Consider the following 22,137-nt stretch of genomic DNA (forward strand, 5'->3'; position numbering starts at 1 on the left):
AGAGCATTTCCTCCTTTTGTACCATGGACACCACAAGCATCATCAGGCCAACTCATACTACTGTACCAGAGAAGAGTTCAGTTGTAACGTTTGTATACGCAGCACTCACGGTCAGGTACACGCACAGTGAAATACGCTTCAAGAGGTATTCATTTACTAATTGGTGTATTTAGTCACTTGCTTTGACGTATTTAACACAAGGTTAGAAACTATTTGTAACTTGCTGAAGCATGCTCCACTCCCTAAAGCCCCGCCCAGGCTGCTGCCCAGGTCGCTTATCATTTATTCAAAGTTTATTAATAATGAACTGGTCATGTGTCCAAATTGCATCAGATTGGACACAACTGATTCCCCATCAATACACCTGACAGTGTGAAGGAGATCAAATAAACAGTTTTTGAGCTATGCAAGGACACACAAATGAACAAACGCACCATCACACAAACTCCACACTGCCTTCAATTAACCAATCAATCAATTATAGCAGTATTCTTTTCAGTAACAAGATATCACATGCACAAACTAACTACACCTATGCAATCATGTTCAAGATTCATTTGATCAGTCTAGCTAACTAAATCCCTGCTCTTGCTGACCTACCTCACCTGTTTTTCTTTATCTGAGTAAGCCCATTTTTAAAAAATGCAAACCTGTAACCTGTAAACAAATGAATGTAAGATAAAGTTACTGGATATTGTAATGCAGGCGTGGGGAAGAGATTTCTTTTGTTTGCTTGTTTTTTTTGCTGTGGCAGCAAAGACGTTACCAGCATTTACACTGTTATAGTAAAGCGCTTACAGTATCAGTGTTAATCATCAGTCAAGCGGGGAAGTCAGTATGCCATCATAACATAACATGACATAGTCACATTAAGTATTTACACAAGTTGGGGCTTCATGTCGATCAGAAACAATTCAATCAATTCCTGAGAAGTTTACTTTTGCTTACAGAGACAAAATTAATAAAAACTGACAGTCAGCATTATGATGGCTTCCTTATTGTAAAAAGTGCACAATACTTGATGAGTCTCATTTTCATTGACTTTGTTCCCCTGTTTTTACTTTTTTGTTGATAAAAATCACTTACTTGGTGTTGCCCTTCTATTTTTATCTATTTCCATTTCTATTTGGAATGCTATAGATCTTTAGATGCATTGTTAAGGTTTTTTTTCCGTTTATGGTGTAACTGTCTTAGCCGTTTGAGACAATACACATGCTGACAGTGTGCTTTCTTCCGCATGATTTCATTTTTCCTGTGCACTTGTCAACCGGTTGTGCATCCGTCAGCACCGGTTACCTAAAGAGACTATGTCCGGCAAAACATTCAATCCTTTGATATGCTCTACGAAGAAGTATCAAGAGTATAAAATGCGATATAACCACATTTTTTGAATGTACCACACTAAGGCCATATCCTATCATGGATTTAGTGATGATTGTTGATGATGTATTCTTGATTGCGAAGATTGACATTTAAATCTGATTTCTATCAATTTTCGATTTTGATATGAAATACTGACACCCCTATTTGGCACTAGCACTTCCTGTTCGCCTGGATGATGAGTTTCTGTGAACAGAGCTTCTATGGGAAGAAACACTCCCTTTTCATCTGAAATGGTTGACAAATAAGCCATGATGCTGATTCTTACGGTAAAAAAATTACATGACGTGGCAGGATGGGTAGATGGTATTAATATTCTCCTCTTTCCACAATCATTCACACAACTATTTGATCCTCTGAGAGAAATGCATGGGAAAGGTCCTCAGCTGTGAGACATCTCAGAAGAACCTTAAAAATGAAGAAAACCTGCGCTGTCGTTGTGCTCCTTATCCAAACATTACAATGTTTGGCTTCAGATGGTAAAGTATTCCAACTTTTAATGTTTAAAGCCTTTTGTGGGGGGTTTTACAGAGCAGGTGTGTCATGAACATTGCTGGCTATATATAACACTATGTGAGGCTGTTGCATCCTTGACACATGGTATAGTTCAATATTGAGGAGATTATGATGCCTATTGTAAAATACATTTCTGTTTATTATGTGAATAATTAATGAATAAAATCCAAGTAGACAACCTAAACAACACTGATCCTTATTTATTCTGCATTCTATCACACACACAACGGTGTATTGAATCCTTGAACAATCTTTCTCAACAGATTCATCATTTCAACTTTCTAACAAAGCCACTGGTTTTTGTTTGATTAAACAATATTACCAATGCTTGGACATACGCTGGACAACTGGTAACCGACTGATGGTTGACTGGATAAATAAGTGCCTGGGAGTCCAGGGGAAAAGTGTTGGAAGCGAAATAAGCCTCTACGACTGTGACGAAAACAGCGACCTCCAAAAGTGGGAATGCACCAATGGAACCGTGCTAGCCCTCAAAGACCAAGCGCTTTACATTGAACTGACTGCAGATAACACAGCAGTTCTCTCCAAAACAATAGGACCCAACAACCACCTCACCATTTCAGGGACGTCCAATGGTGCTTGTACAAGAACATACAGAGGTACAGTATGAAACACTATTGTTAGTCAATTCTTTGTAAATCTTTAGATTAATTATAATATTTTCATCAATCGAGTTGGGAAGATAAAAAAAAGGACACACTGAAAGGGCTCCATCCCAGATTTTAATTATTGTACATTTTTGTTCTTTTGTCTTTTTAGAATATTTCACCATTGGAGGAAATGCAAATGGCAGGCCCTGCATGTTTCCCTTCCTGTACAAAAACCGGTGGTACGCGGATTGCTTTAGTCCTGATTCCTCAGTAAAGCAACCATGGTGTGCGGTTCAAACGAAATATGACCATGAGCTCTGGGGCTACTGCCCAAGTAACAGTGAGTACTGCCCGTTTCATTTAACTGCAATGACAAAACGGTTACAATACACAAACCTTAAAGTGTACACTGGTTGACAGTATAATGGGTTATAGTTTGAAACTTCAAAATATTACATTTTGAAATGCAATTTCATATTTTTATATGTGTATTTCACAGCCAGAGAAAACTGGAACAAACACGTTGCAACAGGAGCGTATTACCAGCTCAACACACAGGCAGCTCTGACTTGGGCCCAGGCTGAAGCCAGCTGCAAACAGCAAGTGGCCTCACTGCTCAGTATCACCGATCCTCACGAACAGGCTTACCTCACGGGTAAGGAGCAACTACGATACATATATAAAGCATTTAAAAAAACGTATTTTATTTATGAATTTAAATGTATGCATGTATATTTTTCCTTTGTTTTTGTGATTATACACTATGTTAGAGCCTTACTCATTATAGTTTTATCATTTTTAAAAACACACACAAACATACGCACAGCACTACTAGGGAAAGAGGGTAGGGGCCAGGGGGACAAACTCTGGACTGGGCTGATCCAGAGCCCAAAACATGGCTGGCAGTGGTCTAACGGGAGGCCTTACCGTTATCTGAACTGGGACTCGGGTAAGTTTCCTTTTCACTTCAATCCTTTGTGTTGCTATTCTTTAAATGCTAAGATGACTGTAGCTTTCCTTTATCATTTGTACTTCATACAAACCATGTTGCCAGTCAGTTCCAAATCCGATATAATCATTGCTTCATACTTTCACACCACAGCTACACTGCAGATGTTTATGGAAACTGAGGACTTCTGTTTAGCAGTTTCGATTCAAGACTTACATAATACAATAACTGAATTTATCAAAGGGACGTCACCCCTGCTGTTCAAATCTGGTCATGGTAGTATAGAAAATAATGTGCACATTTCGAATCACACACAATTCCACTATCTTCATTTCCAGTTTTAGATAAATAGATAGATAGATGGATAGATCATTCATTCATCCACTAAGGGAATTTTTCTCAGAGAGTGAGACACATGACAGTTGATGACAATAACATAAAAACAACCAATAAAAAGACACCAAATTCAAGTTCCCTACAATACAAGGACATTAAACATTAGTCATAACATCAACACACAATCCATTGGCTATAGATCGCAAAATGCAACGTGGTCAGTATAGCACATGCCATCAGAATAACTCAATACAATAGGTAAGGTAGGTTTTAGCCTTGCACCCTACATAATGAACTAGAATTACCACATTGTGGTTCCAAACTGTCCAGACTTACATAATATATGCAATGAAAACCTTAAAGGAATTTAATAATAAGGTATTAAATGTATTTTTTGGCAAAACACAGAGGCTTCACACATGTCAACCCGACTGCTTTGACATCAAAAATCAGTACATCCTAAAGTACAAGTGGACAGTTGTTCCTGAGAACAGGAACCCGAAAACATAATGCCTCTGGCCACGGCTGTCGCTGGTGCAGAGGCATAAAAGGTCTACTGTATTCCTGACGTACATTTTCAATATTATGACGAATCCGCTCTGCTCTGCAAAATAATCATCAATCTTTTGTCATTTTCATGACAAAATATTCTCATATCTCATATCTGAGAATCACGTCTGAGAACCCACATGTCACGTTTAACCACCTTCTTGTTTTTAGGACACCCACTTGCTAATCCAGGACACGACTGTGCTATTGTTAATGGTGATGTACAGTACTCATGGCAAAGTTCAACATGCACAAAGAAACTGGGGTATATCTGTTACAGTGAAGGAGCTGGGGCTCTTCCTACTGAAGGTAATTAAAATATCAATTTCCACCTTTTACTGTTACTGTTTTGTATATGGTTAATTAATTGTATAATATCAGAGATGAAGTACTTATATTTCTCTGTTCTTTTCATGATCAGCTGCTGAGACAGGATTTTGTTCAAGCCCTTGGATTCCCTACAATGGCCACTGCTTTCACCTCCAGCGTACTCAGAAAACATGGTCTGATGCTCAGAAAGCCTGCCGCAAAGAAGGAGGGGACCTAGTGAGCATTGGCAATGTGGAGGACCAAAGCTTTGTCATCTCTCAACTTGGCTATGGTACATGAGGACAATAAAAAAATCCTTATAACTGAAAGTAAAGAGTCTGTACAACAAACCCATGAGCTTGCAGGCCTTTCCTCTGGCGCCACCCTTAGGCAAAACTGTACACAAACTGCCCTCTAATGGTGTGAATGGTATGGTATGAATAAATCTCATCCTCATCATAGTTTTATTTTCTGGAATGTGATAAACATCAAAGTCTCAGTCATATAAAGAACTATAGTCCTGTTTTGTTTTTCTCTTTAACATGTGAAAGAAGATGTCATATATTGCACTAAGATATCTGACCCAGTAAGCTTCTCTAAAACTGATGAACAAAATAGCAGACAAGCATACGGTGTCAAGCGGGGCTTCAGAATAAATATATCTTACAGGCAGTTGAGAGAAAGTTTTTTTTTTCTGTCCATGACTGCAGCATCCACTGATGAGCTTTGGATTGGACTGAATGACAGAAAGACAGAGGGCCTGTTTGACTGGATTGACCACTCTACTGTCAGCTTCACTAGCTGGGAATTTGGGAAACCTGCTGTTTTTACTAACCAAGAAGACTGTGTTCTCATCAGGGGAGAGGTAAGGAGTGTCATGTGGATATGGTACATATAGCCTCTCGTAAAAGTATTATCATGTATCCAATGAAAGCATCCCGCTTCAAAGCAAACTGACAAATCTTACAGCTTTATAGAGTATATGGAAACTCAGTGCATCCGCACATGCTTTTGTGTACTTTTTCTCTGAGGTTGTTTTGAGCTAGGTCCTTTAAATCCAATCAAGAAAATTTTACAGCATACAATATTTAAACAAGCGCTGTGGCAACAGTTTAGGGAGGGCCCTTTCCTGTTTCAACACAATAACGATCTTGTGGTCAAGAAGTTAAAAAAAAAACGTTTTTTTTTTCCCCAGAGGCTGGCGTGGAAGAACATGCCTAACTTAACTGCACAAAGCCCTGACCTCAGCCCCATTGAATAAAAGCAACACATGCAAGCTGGGCCTTACTACCCAATATTACAGGCTGACCTTACTCATGCTTTTGTGAAATGGGAGAAAATCCCTACAGCCAGGTTGCATAATCTTATAGAAAGCCTTCAAAAAAAGGAGAAGGCTGTTATAGTAGCATTCTATATCTGCAATTTTGGAAACAATCAACCAACAAGTGTAATGTTGGGTGACATATTTGTTGAATTTAATATACAGTTTGTGTACTATATATGTGCATGTGTTGTTGATGATAATCCATTTAGGCTATTTGTTTGAAAACATACAGAACATTGTAATTTTTCCCATCTACTGTATCTGTACGTCGACTGTGATACAGATGTTTTAATGTACTTCTTTGTTGCAGAATGGGAACTGGGCTGACCGTGCGTGTGATGAGAAACATGGCTTCATTTGTATGAAGATGAAAGACTCTGAACCTTCTGGAGATGAAGTGGAGCAGAACATAGGCTGCAAAACTGTGCGTGAACATCACTTCCTCTGATATATTTTGAAATGTCTGTCTCTGGTTAAACTCTGAAGTGTTACCATACAGGACTGGGCGTTGTACCTTAAAACTTTGACAACAGTCAAGTACAGAAAAGTTGGATCCAAATACTTGATTGCATTTTCTTTTATATATTTGTTTCTTTATACTGCATTTTGCCAAAGTTGTTGAGAAAGTCCAATTTTCATTTGAAAGTAAAGCAGCTGATCACATTTAGTGGCAGCTTCAAAGCCAAAACTCTATAGCTGTGACTTAGGGTGTACGATGGATCAAGAGTATAGATCCAGCAAAATTAATTAAAGAAAACCTCTTTTATGCAATGAATTGTGCAAAAATACTATCATGATGTATGAATCATTGGATTGTTAAAAAGGAAGGTATGTAAGGTCATGTTTCCACACTGGGTAAGGAGCTTTTGCTCCACAAGAGAATGGAAAGTAAAAGCCATATATCTTAAAATGTGATGTAAGTAACCCTTTCAGATCTCAGCAGATATATTATGGTTGGTTTGTTTTCCTGCAATCCAGGGTTGGAAAAGACACGGCTCCTACTGCTACTTTGTAGGAGCAGAGACAAAGACATTTGACGAAGCAAAGGGTGTCTGCAAGAGCACAGATTCCTACTTAGCTGATGTTTCAAATGGGTAAAAAAATGTTTTGTCTCCAAATATTTTAAAATAATCAAAATGAGTGAGCTAGATTTTAACTGTCATGATGTAACGGGATATATAAGAATTTGCATAACGAAACTGAAACTTAATGTTTTTGTTAATGTACATCATTCATGGAATTGTGACGTCCTGTCGTTCTGATTGTGTAAATATTTCCAGGGTGGATAATGCCTTCCTCGTCAGCTTGGTGGGGTTGAGACCCGAGAAATACTTCTGGCTCGGCCTCTCGAACCAGAAAGACATTGATCAGTTTACATGGACCAACACAGACTCAGTGAAGTTTACCCACTGGAACGCTGAAATGCCAGGTATGGAGACATTCTAAACTCCATTTGTAAGATGTGGAAGAAAGTGATTCATAATTTGACTAATTTCTCCCTCAACAACGCAAGGTCACCAACAGGGCTGTGTTGCCATGACAACTGGTGTTTTTGCTGGCCTCTGGGATGTACTACCTTGCAGCAATAAGGAGAAATACATCTGCAAACACCTGGCAGAGGGGGCAGTTCTGACCCCTGCACCACCCACAGTTCCCCCTCCTAAGTGCGCTGAAGGCTGGACTCAAAAGCTAACAGGAAACCTCTGCTTTAAGGTAAAATCCAGTGCTGCTTAACAAGTGTGAAACACGTATCTGCATTTCTGATATAATGTTAGATGACTTCTGTGACTTAATTTCTCCTCTTACAGTAGTTAACTTGATGAGCATGGTAATAGTTCCAACTAAAGGTTTTCCTCACTGGTAAAGTTAAAGTTTGCAGCACATCATCAGACATCATCTTCACCAAATCTCAGATTTAAGTCTGAGACTACTGTTAGAGATGTCATGACTTTTTCTTTTTACAACATTGCAAATGACTGTGGTAGGCAAGGCCAAAAGCAAAGTGGCATCTTAGTTACGCAGAAAATTACAAGTGTGATTGTATTGGGAGATGAAAGACTCACGCAATGTTGGCTCCTTACAGTAATGCCCACCGTCAGCCAGTAATCTACCAATAACTTCATCCATTGGATCAGTCACCTCCTCAACAGACCTCAACAGACATCTTTTGACAATTGAATAGTTAAAGCCATTTTTAAGGGTAAAAAAATGCCAAATATTCAGACAGTTGGTCAGACAAAACAAGCTGAACAAAAAGTAAACTTGGATTGTCTTCACACAGCTCTCAAACTATTACCCAACTCGTCAAATACCGACGCTTTGTTACAATCCTTGGCTTCTGATAACGACGCATAAGGCACTCGCATGCACTAACATGCACTTTGGGGGGCTACCAGAACAAACAACAGAGAAACTGGGATTACAGGACACACACAGGGAGAGTGACTTCATTCAGTATTGACGCCATTACTCCACTATATCTTTATAGAGCAAATGTTTTTTTGCTGCTATATTAATGTTTGGAATGTCAAATGTAGCATCTCAATTCTCAGCGTGGCCCATGTCAAGCTCTGTCATTCACACACTGAAAACAGAAAGTCATGACAGAATATTAGAGTTGTAGTCAACCAAAGAAAATCGAGGTCAACTGCAATTCTACTTTTCGACCAATCAATTGGTCGAAATCTCTCTGTAATCTCCAGATTATTCTCATATTGCCAGACTAATCTCCACCGTTCTGTGGAGTAAGCATTGTGTCCACCGATGTGTTTTTTCCTGTGTTATGTGTGATGGGTGCACTGTGTATTTACACTCTGTTGTTGCACTGGGCGCCTCTGCGCTGCCTCTTTTTTTTCTGATTAGAGAGTTTTTTCTGTGGATATTCCATATCAAAGCACCCTCATTGCTGGCCAACAGCTGGATTCTCGCATTATAACATGACTATGTTAGAATAGTGGGGTCAAGGCATCTCAGCTGAAAAAAAAAACGGTTGGACAAGAGCATACTGACGGATCTAGCAACAAGAAGACGTCAGCCCTACATAATATGTAGCTATTTATGTGGTGGCATTAAATTACATGTTCATTTTAATGAGAGTAAAGTGAAACTACCAAAACTTCAATCACAGTTGACCTTCTTGTCTGCTGTTCAAGTTGTTTTCAGAGTCTTCAAACAAGAAGACCTGGTTTGAGGCCAGAGATTACTGCAGGGCCATCGGAGGAGACCTGCTCAGCATCCACAGCGCTGCTGAGCAAATAATGAGAAGGTACAGTAAGACCTGGTCTCATACAATTAGGGCTGCAATTGACAAACTCTTTTGTCATTCCTTCAAGATGCTGTAAATGAATCCTGCTTGTCAAAAATAAATATTATGTGACGATAAGCATGATCCTAGGCAGAACAAAATACATTACAAATAAGGATCAAGAAATTACAAAAATTACAAAAATGGTCACACAAGATCAATAATGTCTTTTGTCTGGGTGAGCACTGGGACACTGTTAAGTTAATGCTAATTGTCATTTTTCGTAAGTATTAATACAAGTAAATCGTAGCACAGGTTATTGTTACAGTGTTTAACTTGTGTGTAACTTTATAATTTGAACATTTGTATCTTTATTTCTGTATTTCAGTTCACTAAAACTAGGTGAAATACCTCCATACAGAGTCTTTGCTCATTCAATGTTGTTGCTGGTGTTGGTTGTGAGTCAACAGGCATGCTGCACAGTCGGTCCATGGATCTGGTTAATAATCCGATACCCTATCCAGCTAATATGTCAATATCAGACCCAATATCTGATCTTAATATCGGATTAGTGCATCCCTAGTCAGTACATAATTATGAATTTAGGCAACCTTTGTTTCTAAAACATTCACATGTTGCATATTTAAATCATTAATATGAGTTGGTCCATTATAGCTATGCAAGCGTCTGGATTGGACTTAGTGCCCCTGACCCAGTCACTGGTTTCGTCTGGAGCGATAGATCCCCAGTGAGTTAACAGTTTTCTCTTTTTTAGAGTGGTTGAGTAAATCAATTTTATTTTATGCAACTCAATTAAATGAAAATAAACCATTTTGTCATAACATGAAAACAAATGTTTGCTTTTGTTTACAGGTAAACTTCCAGCACTGGGAGAAGGGAGAGCCAAACAATAAAAACAACGTGGAATCTTGTGCTGAATTCAAAACACATTTGCAGCATTACAGCGGGTCTTGGAACGATGTGCAGTGCGAGAAGTACAATGGATGGCTGTGTCAGATCCGTGCAGGTAAAGCATAGTCATTTGGTTACATGGGTTTCAAAGAAAAGTGGGTCATTCTTTCGTTACATTTGTTGAAAGTTGAGTGGTTGAGTGGTTGGTTACAATCAATGCTGTGTTCTAAATATAGGCTATTTATTACGTCCTCACAGGAGCAACTCCAAAGCCGCCTCCAGACCCTGTAACTCCTGGTGAGTGAGCAATTATGTGTGACCACATAGAAATACACTTGTTTAGCTAGTTTGTTGGAAGTAAAATTGAATTGTCCACACAAAGACACGTTTTCCTGTAACCGTGCAGGTTGTTTTCATGGACGCACCCTGAGTCCCAGTTCACTTGTTCTGGAGGCTCTCATATACTATCCACATTCACAGCTGCATACTTTTACAACTCCCACATTCACAGCGTTGCGTGAATGTGGGAGTTGAAGCCTGTTTGTTTGGTGGTCCTGTGCCCGGAAGCACATTTGCCCATTTACTCCCATACATGCGGGGAAGAGGAGATCACCATTGAAAGGCTCATAATTATCTTCAGACCCTCTACTAAAAAATGTATGTGGGCGAAATTTTAGACCCTACCAATAAGGGCAGGAGAAACGAGCCGTAGTAAAACCCCTCCAGCAGCTTAAATCCTGTGCATTGTGTCAGATGTTTTTTCTGTCATTTTTTGTGTTGTTTCGTTCTTGGCGCTCAGGCATGGGCTCGGGAAGGCAAAGATTTTTCTACATCCAGTATGTCGTCCCGCGTCCACGAGTACCAAAATTGGCGGCGTCCTTAAAGGCACCACTGAGCAGCTTTCCATCAGAATGAATGGGCGCCATTTTCCCCGTCCACCGTCCATTTTTTTTTCCTGTTTGCTAAACAAGCTTGAACAAGCTATTTAGCTAGTCAGTTATAGTAGCTACTAAAAAAAACTTGACTGATAACATCAAAAAAATGATTAAACATATTTGACTCTATTGCTTCCTAAATAATGAGATGAGTTTGGCCATTCACCTTTAGGTTTAAAACAGGTGGAGGGGAAACCTAATGTCACTGGATAATCCACAGAATGAGCTGTGAATAGTTTTACAGTTCCGATGAAATCTGTTCACAGCAATCCCCCATCTTTTAACCAATCCTTCTCTGACATCAGCCAAGTCATTTTAGTTGCTTAAAGAACCATATCTTAGAGGTGGCATATCACAAAACACTATGAATTGTTCTTGTAACAGTCATATGAGTAATTATCTAAGGCAATGGCATTTTGAATTTTTTGAGTACATTAATCACATAACCATACCGGGTTAGGGGCAGGATTATGATCTTTCCTGTTAGTGGACCTCACTTGCAGCATGCCGTTTAATTTAAACCGCCATCATACTCCATACAGTTACGTTACATCATATTATTATAACGTTTGCAGACTTCAATAATACATCGGATGGGTGGCTTGAATGGAATGGACATCAGTATTTTATTAACAATCAGCCGATGGCCATGGAAGAAGCTCGTCGCTTCTGCCAGCAGAGGCACGGTGACTTGGTTACTATCAACAACGAAGCAGAAAGGGTCTTTTTGTGGAAACAGGTAAACAGTGATATTTATACTATTAGACAATTAAAGTAATGATAACCATGGCATTTAACTTCAGCCCACACCGAAATGTAAGTGCTGCTGGTTTTATGGTGTGCCTGTCTCTGTGTGTGTAGATATCCAGGAGTTATAATTCCTACTGGATAGGCCTGACAATAGATCTTGATGGAACATCTGAGTGAGTATGAATCAAATACAAATTAGGAAGAAAGTCTGAAAATAATATAGCGAAAATAAATCTGAGTTCGAAGTTCAAGAATAATGACGTATGAAATGTATAAAACACAAAGTTTACCCCACCGGTCGAATATGTTATAATCACATTTCTGTAACTCTAGTGTTGAACTTGGCTTCTTTCTAGACAGTACAGATTATCGGCAGTGTTGATGTTCACAGCATAAAACTGCTTATTTTTCTTCCACTCTAGCAAATTTTTCGGGGGGATTTTAACCTGGAAGAATAATAATAGTTTTAGCCTTTAGACTTGAATCAGTATGTCATTGTGTTATCTTCAAACAAGTTGTTTTTGTGACTTGTTTGTGATCGTTTAAGGTGGACGGATGGTTCTCAAGTGTTGTTTCAAAGGTGGGATGAAGGTCAGCCTGATTTCAAGAATTATGATGAGAACTGTGCTGTTATGAAGTATTCTACGGGTGAGTAAACCATTCACCTTCACAAACAAATGAAAGCATAAAGCATAAGTTGTAAACCTTAAGATTTCAGTCCTGGTGGATTCGGCAAGTGCAGTTAACAGCGGACAGTCAATGAGCAGCTACATTGACAGTAAAACAATTGTAGAGGAACTGGCGTATTGTTTACCACATAGCCAAACAACTCCCCTTGGTTGCTTAAAAAAAGACAGTCAGCACTAGTTGCAACATCAGGCTCATTTAACAGTAGTTTTTCACATAATAGCACACAGAAGTTGGCTACAATGCTAAGGAGTTGGAGATGTTCAGCCTGTTACAAACACCTCTCCATCTAAATAAATAAATTCTCAGTAAATTCACACTTGCTATTTCTTGTTATATATACTTTCAAAGATTTAAATTGATGCGCTGATGAAAAATGCTGAAAATGGCCGTTGCCTTGTTTTGTAGACAGGAACGATTGTGATAAGTGCCATTCATGTTGACAAATTTGTTGTATTTCCTGGGGCGGCTTCACATTAAAAGCCACTCAGTTATGAGGTGAACAGTCAGGCTATTAATGTGATAAAATGACCCTAGTTCATAAGTAGGTAATCTTCATCTAGCACACGATTGGCAGACTCAGCCACTAACATTAAAAACAACTACAGCATACACAGTACACACATTATATGTTTAAATAAGGGACTGATTTTGTGAAATCTTAAGGATTATAAATTCAACTCCATATTGATATTAAATGTGTTTATTTTCAGTCTTAATTTTCATGTCTTTTTTGGTTCACAGGGTTCTGGCATGATTATAATTGTGGCTATGAGCACTACTCCATTTGTAAGCGCAGTGAATCACCACCTGCTAACACCACTGTGGCACCCACAGTGGCACCAAAAGGTGGCTGCCCACCCCGCTGGAAAAAATTTAACTCTAAGGTCAGATGTCACTGTGTGTGTTGTGTTAAAGGGATGGGTATGAAACTCATGTAGGACAGATTTAAATTTGCAGTACTTGCAATGACATTGGCCTTGGACTAGTCAACACTGTCAACATAGATAATTTAGATTATACCTTTTTTATACAGGGGCTAGTAGAAGTGCAATGTGAACCGTATATAGCCCCAGGCTATGCAGTCTAAAAAGGACATTAGCTGTTTTGTCTTGTGGCACTGGGATCAATGTACTAACCCCATTTTTGAGTGGCTATATTTGGTGTAATTCAACATATAATTCCTCACCTCTAGTGTTACAGCATCATAAACGACCAGAAATCAACATGGGATGGAGCCAGGAAACAATGCCAAGCTATGGGTGGAAACTTGGCCTCTATTTCCTCAAGACATGTGGAAGGTTTGTTGTTGCTCTTTCCCTTTTGGCTGCACGACACTGTTCTTCTTAAATTTCTTCCCATGTTCATGGTTGCAAAGTCCATGTATTGCAGAACCGTAGCCAGGCCTACACTGTATATTTGTATCTCTTTCGATTTACTTTATATGTCACATTTGATTTTAAATGGAGGGATTGTGATGATTGTGAGGCTGGAGGTTAAATAATCACTTTATTACACAAAAAGTTTTAAATGAGAAACATGTTTGGTAACACTTTATGTGCAGGGGTGTGCATAAGACTGACACGACACCTGTCATTAAGTCTCATTATTCAGTAAATTATGACACTTTTAATCCACACTGTGTGCCCTGTGTTACTGGAGTATAGACTTAATGTACCACACTGTTGAAGTGGACATTGTTTTGATGTATGCGATACAGGCATTAAACAAGCTGGCATAACCTTAATATCATGCAGGTATGTCATATATCAAATGTCAGCATAACTAATTATCAAACTCAGAAACAATTTAGCATTAAGTGTTTACATCAAACTGGTCATGGGACCATTGTGTCATGGATGTTTTTTCCTTGACCTCAATTAATGTGGAACCATAAGGGAAGTTAGTTCAGTTAGCCATACAGCTAGTGGTTTAGCTGACTAACCTGGGGTGCCAGGAGCCAAAGCTGGCAGGAAAACCACCATGGAACATATTCCCTGACAGTCTCGTAGGCTGTGTGTGCAAGTCCAGCTTTGCATTTAAAACAGTCAAACATTTATAAAGACTCCTTCCTTTTCATGGCCGGTGTCATGTGAGTCTTATGCACACCACTTTAAATAAAGTGTTACCAAAATTTTAAGAAGCTCAAGTGACTAATGTTTATACAGTTGTAAAACTAATCTATAGCTCTGCTTGTGGCCTCGAGGTGCCAAATCCTTTCCCATCTAAGTCATAGATTTTTGTTGTTGTCCAGTTAATAGTAGACCTACATGTCAGACACAGGTGACAGTGTATCTCCAAAAGTGCACATAGAAACAAAGAGATCCAACTGGAGAGAAAGAAGACATTAAATTCTTAAAATATTGCTCTGTTTAATTTTCAGTGTTTTTGATGACTCTTATGGCTGAAACACCTACTACAGACCTTTGGATTGGTTTTCACAATTTATATTCAAGTGGATTTTTTTGGACAGATGGGCAACCAAAATCATATGTTAACTTGGAATTGCAAGTAAGTGAACAGACTCTGAATTGTGTTTTTTAATGTGATGCGAGTGGGTTGTGTGCAGTACCCCTGATAATTGGTCAAAATTTGACATTTCTCCATTGTCTTTTTCTCCATTTTAGAGATCCCATCGTCACATGTTTTACCAAGAAAGACTTTGGGTAAATATCTTCACTTTAAATTGAGGCCCAACTGTGTACAATTATAGTATGCATAAAGTAGTGGACATGATCTGAATTGTTTTATAATGTGATGCATTCCTGATCATTTGTGTGTGTATGAAAATGTGACACTTTGTTTCTCCATTGTCTTTTTCTCCTTTCTAGACATACTTTCATCATGGATTTCTGGTAACATGTTCACATTTAATATGAGGCCCTACTGTGTAAAAGTGTAGTATGCATAAAGTAGATCCTCTACATTGTAAAGAGTAACGCTGTAACGGTTTTGTTCCAAACCATCATGGTTGGGGGGGGTCACGGTCTGGTGCATGTGGCCACACGCAGAAGACACGATGTGTAGATTCATGAACGTAATGTTGAGCTCAAGTTCACAAGGTCGAGTACCTGAAACTTTTAGCTGTACACCATAAGCAACGTGCTGAGGTTAGCACAACAAATTGATTGGATTTGCACCACCATTTTAGGGTATGGACATGGAAACCCATTGAATATGCTAAAGCACATTTTGTATTTTCAATCTCTTTTCAGAGTTATAACCATTGTGACCTGTTGCCTTAACAGTGTAAAACGGAAGTGTTTGAAATATTCCTTGAAATAAAATAAAATTTTAACTGTATTAACAGCCAAGGGAGCTGCCATGTTAAAAAAAACAAAAAAAAAACACTGAGAGTCAATGAGTCTTATGTCTTCCTGTATGTGGCCTTTCAAATTAAAAGCCCTCCAGCCTTTTAGTCCAGCCGCCCCAGAGAGTAGGCTTCAAATTCCCGTGGCCTCTGCAACAGAGAAAGGCTGGTCATCACTTTGCTAGTAATGCCATTAGCTTTTACGCTGTCTTTTGAAAATTTTCAATACAATACAAACTGTAACTCCTTAACTGGGGTATGAACTGAGCCGTCACTACTGTCAACATCAAGTGAAGGAGAGTCAACTGCAGTTGCATGATTTATTTCCATACTTTTTGCGGTATTTATTAAAGATGTATGGTTTTATATTGCAGGAGCCAAGGGATTTACAATACCTTGAAACATCTGTAAATAAAGACTATAAACAGGTAAGAAGTTTGTACTTAATTGTAAAGTGAGATTTTGTACATTGAGAAAAATTGCAGCCCAAAATGATGATTTATGTACACCGTTTCGTAGCAATAAGACTACCTACTACACAATACGATACATACATACAGAGCACTACTGTCTTAAGATAATACTGTTTTTAATGTATATCTGTCCATGCAAGATTGAACATGGCCTTTATATTAATGAGATGTCATTAATAACATATCACTTCTATTAAGGGGGGCACAACCATTTCTATTTCGTTTTCACAAATAGTAAACTGTCAGTAAACAAGAACATACAATTATTGGTAATAGAGGTATGCTGTGTTCCTAAGAAAACTACACTTTTTTTTATTATCATGCCTCTGGAGGTCGGATCCTGATCCAGTTTTCCCTTTACTCACCATTCTATCTCTGTGCTTCCCCACAACAGTGTGTTGTGATCAATACCAGTCCTAGCCTTGGTATTGGGAAATGGAAACTAAAGTCCTGCAATGACACCAATGGATATGTCTGTCTTCGAAATGTTGGTGAGCCCATTTTATGAACTTTGCATAGTACAAAGATTGGCTTGTTTTCTTATAGTATTTCTGAAAGCGGCTTTAACCAATCATTTTTATGATAAAAATGTAACAAGGGGTCGGTCATAGTGAAGGAAATACAAATATTGTGTCTTGAGCCTGTAGCTCCCCTCTGTTTCATAGAATGTTACACAGTATTACCTTGAGGAGTTTCTTAAAGCAGAGCAAAAACTAGACTAAGTTAGAAAAGACTAAATATTTGACTTGCGTTGCCTTGTGGCCAGAAGTACTGTATGCTGACCTCATCCTCTAGTTCATCTCCCATCCTTATCATCGTCATTTAACCTGAATATTACTATATGTTCTGTTAAAAGTGAAGAAGAAATGATGAGTGGAAAATCTAAATTCATCTAATTTCTCACCCTAAACAGACCCTTCACTCCCAGACTCCCCTGAACCAACAACTTCTATCGACTATGTCAAAATACTGAATGACTCTATCAAGGTTGTAACTCAACAAATGAACTGGGATGCAGCCAAAAAGCACTGTGAAGGTGATGGTGCCAAGCTGGCTAGCCTGCGAAACAAGTGGTCACAGGCCTATATTGAGCTGATAATTTTGAATCTCAAAGCTCCGCTGTGGATCGGATTGAACAAAATGCAGGTACAGTGTTGAAAGCCTCTAAAATACCACAACAGTAAAACTAAAGAAATCTCTGCTTCTATCTACTGACTAGGAATACAAAGTTTTTAATAACAATTTAATAATTTTGGTAACTGATAGTCAGACACCTTTATAATTAATTATTGATGTTTAACATGGTTTACCTACATAAAAAGTAGAAAAGTAAATTAAAAAAAAAAGGTGCTGGGAGCGCATCTACTTTATCTCCGTATCATGTATGAAAAATCCATCTCATGTGTGGCAGCTATTTGGTCATAAACCAAAGAATTGGGCAATTGTAACCTTAATTTGACCTGATTCGGAAAATGAAATTCGGAAAAGATCACCAAATTTATTACAACTCCTTTTCTGCGTGCGGGATGCTGTGTAAAATATGAATAAAAAAAGAATCCAATGATTTACATAGCACTGTAATCCAATATTTAATTGGAAATAGCACAAACACAACTTTTCAAATGTTGTAACAGAAAATTGTATTTAAAAAAAATGATATCCTCATTTAGAATTGAATGCCAGTACCACATTTAAAAACAGTTGGGACAGGGTCATGTTTACCACTCTGTTGCATCACCTCTTCTATTACCATTCTCAGAATTTGGGAACTGAGGAGACCATGTGCTGATATTTTTGAAAGTGGAATGTTTTCCCATTCTTGCTTGATGTAAGATTTCAGCTGATCAACGGCTTGGGGTCTCTTTTGCATTTCATAATGCACCAAAAATGTTTGATACTACAAGCCATGCTTTTGTAGTATGCACAAAATGCGGTTTAGCATCATCTTGCTGAAATTGCCTTCCCTGAAAAAGGCCTAGTTGCCTTCACAAATGTGCAGGTTCCCCATGCCATGTGCATTGATGCCGCAGGGCTGTTTTCAACTTTGTACAACGCAGCAGCATTTCTGCATCTGGTTTATACACAGTTTCCTCTTTGTATGGTTTGTATTTCCACTTGCATTTGTGGATGCAGCGACAAACTGTTTTCGCAGACATTGTTTTTGAGAAGTATTCCTGAGCTCATGCAGTGATGTTCACTACAGTATCGTGTTTTTTTCAATGCATCACCATCTGAAGCAGCTGAGTCAGCCATCCAATATTTGTGGCCTTGTCCCTTGCGTACAGAGATTTAATCAGATTCTCTGAATCTTTAGTTGATATTATTTACTGTAGACTATTAAATCCCCAATTTTTTTGCAATTTTACATTGAGAAACATTACTTATTAAATTGTTGCACTATTTGCCAGCACAGTCTTTCACAGAGTGGTGAACCCCTCCCCGTCTTTACTTCAGAAAGACTCAGCCTCTCTTGGATGCTCTTTTTATTACCCAATCATGTTGCTAACCTAGTGCCAGTTAACCTCATTAATTGTGAGATGTTCCATCAGGTGTTTTATTTTAGCATCACAACTTTTCCAGTCTTGGGTTGCAACTGAACCAACTTGAATCATGTTGCTTGCATCAAGTTCTAAATGAGGATATCATTTTCAAAACAAAAAAAAAACATTTCACGGTTTCAACATTTGATATGTTTTGGTTGTACTACATTTAATTAGTTAATAACATTATTATTATTGTTCTATTTACATTTTACACTGTTCCAATATTTGCCATAACAGACTTACACAATTCATCTTGAGGGAAACATGTAACATGCATGTTTGTACAAAATTAAATGGAAATCCATCAACAGTGACAGATGTTGAGCCATTTCACTTAAAACCACAAATGTCAACCTCATGTTGGCACAAGTGGAAACAGAATGCTATTATGATTCACCCTCTGGGCACGATGAATGGAAAATTTCAATGGATGAATGAAACTTAAATATTATATTTCAATGTATTGACCACTCTGCTAACGTAGTGAAATATGGCAATCAATTATTGTTGCAAAGAGCAGAGGTTACAGATTATTTTTAAAATGTCAAATAATGAAGCTAAATGCAGTCTCCTCAATCTTTACTTTCAGACAAATCGGTATTTCAGATATATTGATGGCTTGCACATGAGCTTTTCACAATGGGGTAAAAATGAACCAAGCAGTAACAGACCTTGTGTTTACGTGGATGTGGATGGAAAATGGAAGACCGCTCACTGCAACCAGACCATGAACAGTGTTTGCATGAAGTCCACAGGTATGCCAAATCACACATTAATGATCATTTGAATAATGCAACTCATCCCAAATGCCAACATGTCTCAAGTTCCCTCCCATAACATATACCCCCCCCTCATCCTGCTATATTAATGCTTTGGATATCAAAAACAGTGTTCACATTACTGGTCAGAAATGTAAATTATATGAATCATATACTTTTACCTTTGTATGCTTTTAGATGTGACAGTTTTTTTTTTCATAAAACATTGATTTGTACTGTAAGTGGTCATTTTGATGCATTTAAAAGCATGTACTACACAGCAATTGGTTGATCCCAGTGCCATTAATGTATCTCTCATTCGCAGATGTGCCACCGACAGACTCAAGTGAATTTCCAGGAGTTTGCCCTGAAGACCCTGATGATTCAAACATAGGCCAGCCTTTTATCTGGCTATCATTTAAAGGGTACTGTTACATCTTTTTCACAGAGAGAAAAGAGTGGCCAGATGCATCTGCTAGCTGTGTAAGACATGGTAAGTCCTTGGTGGTCTAAGATTTTTTTTTTTTTGACACTAAAATGCATGTAAATTTCATTAAGGACTACTTTTTTTTGTTTTGTGAAGGTGGCTCACTAGCCAGTATTGAAGATCCCTCGGAGCAAGAATTCATTAAAAGTAATGCAAAAATATTTGAAGACAGTCACAGCGCATTCTGGATTGGCTTGTATCTGACACACAAAGGTACATTCACATTGTCTGTTCTTACATGACAAGTAATATTCAGCTACCTAGTGAGAAAAAAAAAACTATATGAAAAGAAAAAGGTGGTGGAGGGAAAAAACATGTTATTTGGGGACAAATGCAATGGTTTTAAACTGCTTTTTGAATTATTCGTTCAAACTTTTTTATTGTTCACAAAGTGTGCCTAAAGTTATCAGCAGAACAAAAAAAGAGCAATAAATGAAAAAAAAACTGAACAAGAAAAATCCTATTTGTCCCCAGGGGAGTGGTCATGGTTGGACACAACAGTCATGGACTACACTAACTGGGCTCAAGGGCAACCTGGTGATCGCAGCTTTGGAGGGATAAATACTAAGGATGGGACATGGAATGCAGGTCGTAAGAAGTATTACAGACCATACATCTGCAAAACACCCAAAGGTAAAATCACTCTGCCTATATTGTATATGGACTTCAATGATGTTTTTTATAATGCCAAGATGCGACCACACAATATTTTTGTCTTTTGAAATGAGTGACACATGACCAGATTAGGCAATTATAGAGTCAAAGTCTTGCCATGACTGGCACAGAGACAGCAGACTACATGTTGGTGCCTGACTCATTTAAGACTTTATCTTTCAAGACTTCCATGAAGTGTATCAATGATTGACAATGTGCAGACTGTGACAGACTTCACTGTTCCTTAACTGACAGCACTGAATGTTTACATATGTAATTGTGGCTCTAAAAATAAAAGTGAACCTTTACTTAATGGTCTCACACACCACCGCGATCTACAACGCTGTAGGCTATTTTGCCTCCCTCTCAATAGACGCAGGATCGTAATCTTCTCCGTCGTCGCCATGTTTGTTGTTGTCATAAACTTCTTTTTTTTCAAACTTTATTGGAGTAACTTATGAATCTGAACAACGCCCTCTAGAGGATGTTTTGCTCGATGTCCATTCCAATGCAGAGGATGCATGAAAGCATGAGGGCAGTGGTGATTAGAACATTAACAATGCACGTCTGTATTTATGCACAAAATTGGAGCATAAATGCGCTTTTAGATGCTGCGTTGGTTGTCCTATACAATGGCATACTCAGTGTTTCCGTTATCTGGGCCATTATTCTTATATCATGGAGTCTGGTTTCGGTGTATAATTGCCACATTTCCCTTCTTTCTCTCCAGTATTACCACCGGTTCCATTGCCATCATCAATAGCTGGTGAGTAACACCTCTTTACCTTCTTTGTTTCAAGCAAGAGTTTGACTTAAGTCTTTTGACTGATCCTCATCTACTTTTTCCAATCTGTGCAGTAGTTAATCCACGACAGCGTAGCCACATTGCTGTGGCAATTGGGATAGTCATTACTGGGATTGCTGCGGGGGCATTTATTGCCTTCTTCCTCTTCAAGAAGTTTGGTCAACGCTTACCCATCCCAGACCCGGTGACCACCTTTGACAACCCACTCTTCTTCAGTAATGGGCAGTCACAGTCTGATGTGGCTGACACCAATAAACTGGTGGAGAATATAGAGGAAGAGATTCCTGAGCCTGTTATAACTGTGTGATTTAAAAAAAAAAAAAAAAAAGAATTTAGTCTAATCTCACTCTTATCAAGGGCTAATGTTTAGTGGCTGTCTCTTTTGTATGGTCGATGATTTTACTTTCAGAAATGGGAGGAGTTTCAAAAGAGCGGCTAAAATGGCCAGACTGTATTATGTGTTATTTGGAATGATAGTTTGACATCATATTTATTCAAATAATATATATAATACATAGAATTGATTTTTGTTGTATTTTATGATGGTGACAATAGTGCTGTGAATTTTAACGCTGGCTACAGGTTGGCTGTCAACACTCTCCAGT

At 38.4% G+C, this 22,137-nt stretch overlaps 1 protein-coding gene across 1 annotated transcript; it reads left to right on the top strand.

Moving 5' to 3' along the window:
* Nucleotides 1-1,795: 1,795 nt before the first annotated feature.
* On the top strand, nt 1,796-21,839 carry LOC310957862 (macrophage mannose receptor 1-like; the record flags this gene model as incomplete). The annotated part of the gene is made up of 31 exons (XM_083928600.1): nt 1,796-1,859; nt 2,160-2,516; nt 2,677-2,847; nt 3,007-3,162; nt 3,334-3,456; nt 4,513-4,650; nt 4,763-4,942; nt 5,361-5,515; nt 6,285-6,398; nt 6,953-7,068; nt 7,255-7,403; nt 7,488-7,687; nt 9,127-9,239; nt 9,894-9,966; nt 10,092-10,245; nt 10,389-10,427; nt 11,641-11,804; nt 11,927-11,988; nt 12,363-12,463; nt 13,247-13,389; nt 13,698-13,803; nt 14,886-15,013; nt 15,130-15,168; nt 16,680-16,776; nt 17,199-17,431; nt 19,418-19,583; nt 19,912-20,079; nt 20,170-20,286; nt 20,548-20,706; nt 21,458-21,493; nt 21,586-21,839. The coding sequence occupies 31 exons, from the start codon at nt 1,796-1,798 to the stop codon at nt 21,837-21,839; spliced, it is 4,275 nt and encodes a 1,424-aa protein (XP_083784726.1).
* Nucleotides 21,840-22,137: the final 298 nt, after the last annotated feature.

This window comes from Echiichthys vipera, assembly GCF_963691815.1.
Source record: "Echiichthys vipera genome assembly, chromosome: 15".
Classification (NCBI taxonomy): domain Eukaryota; kingdom Metazoa; phylum Chordata; class Actinopteri; order Perciformes; family Trachinidae; genus Echiichthys; species Echiichthys vipera.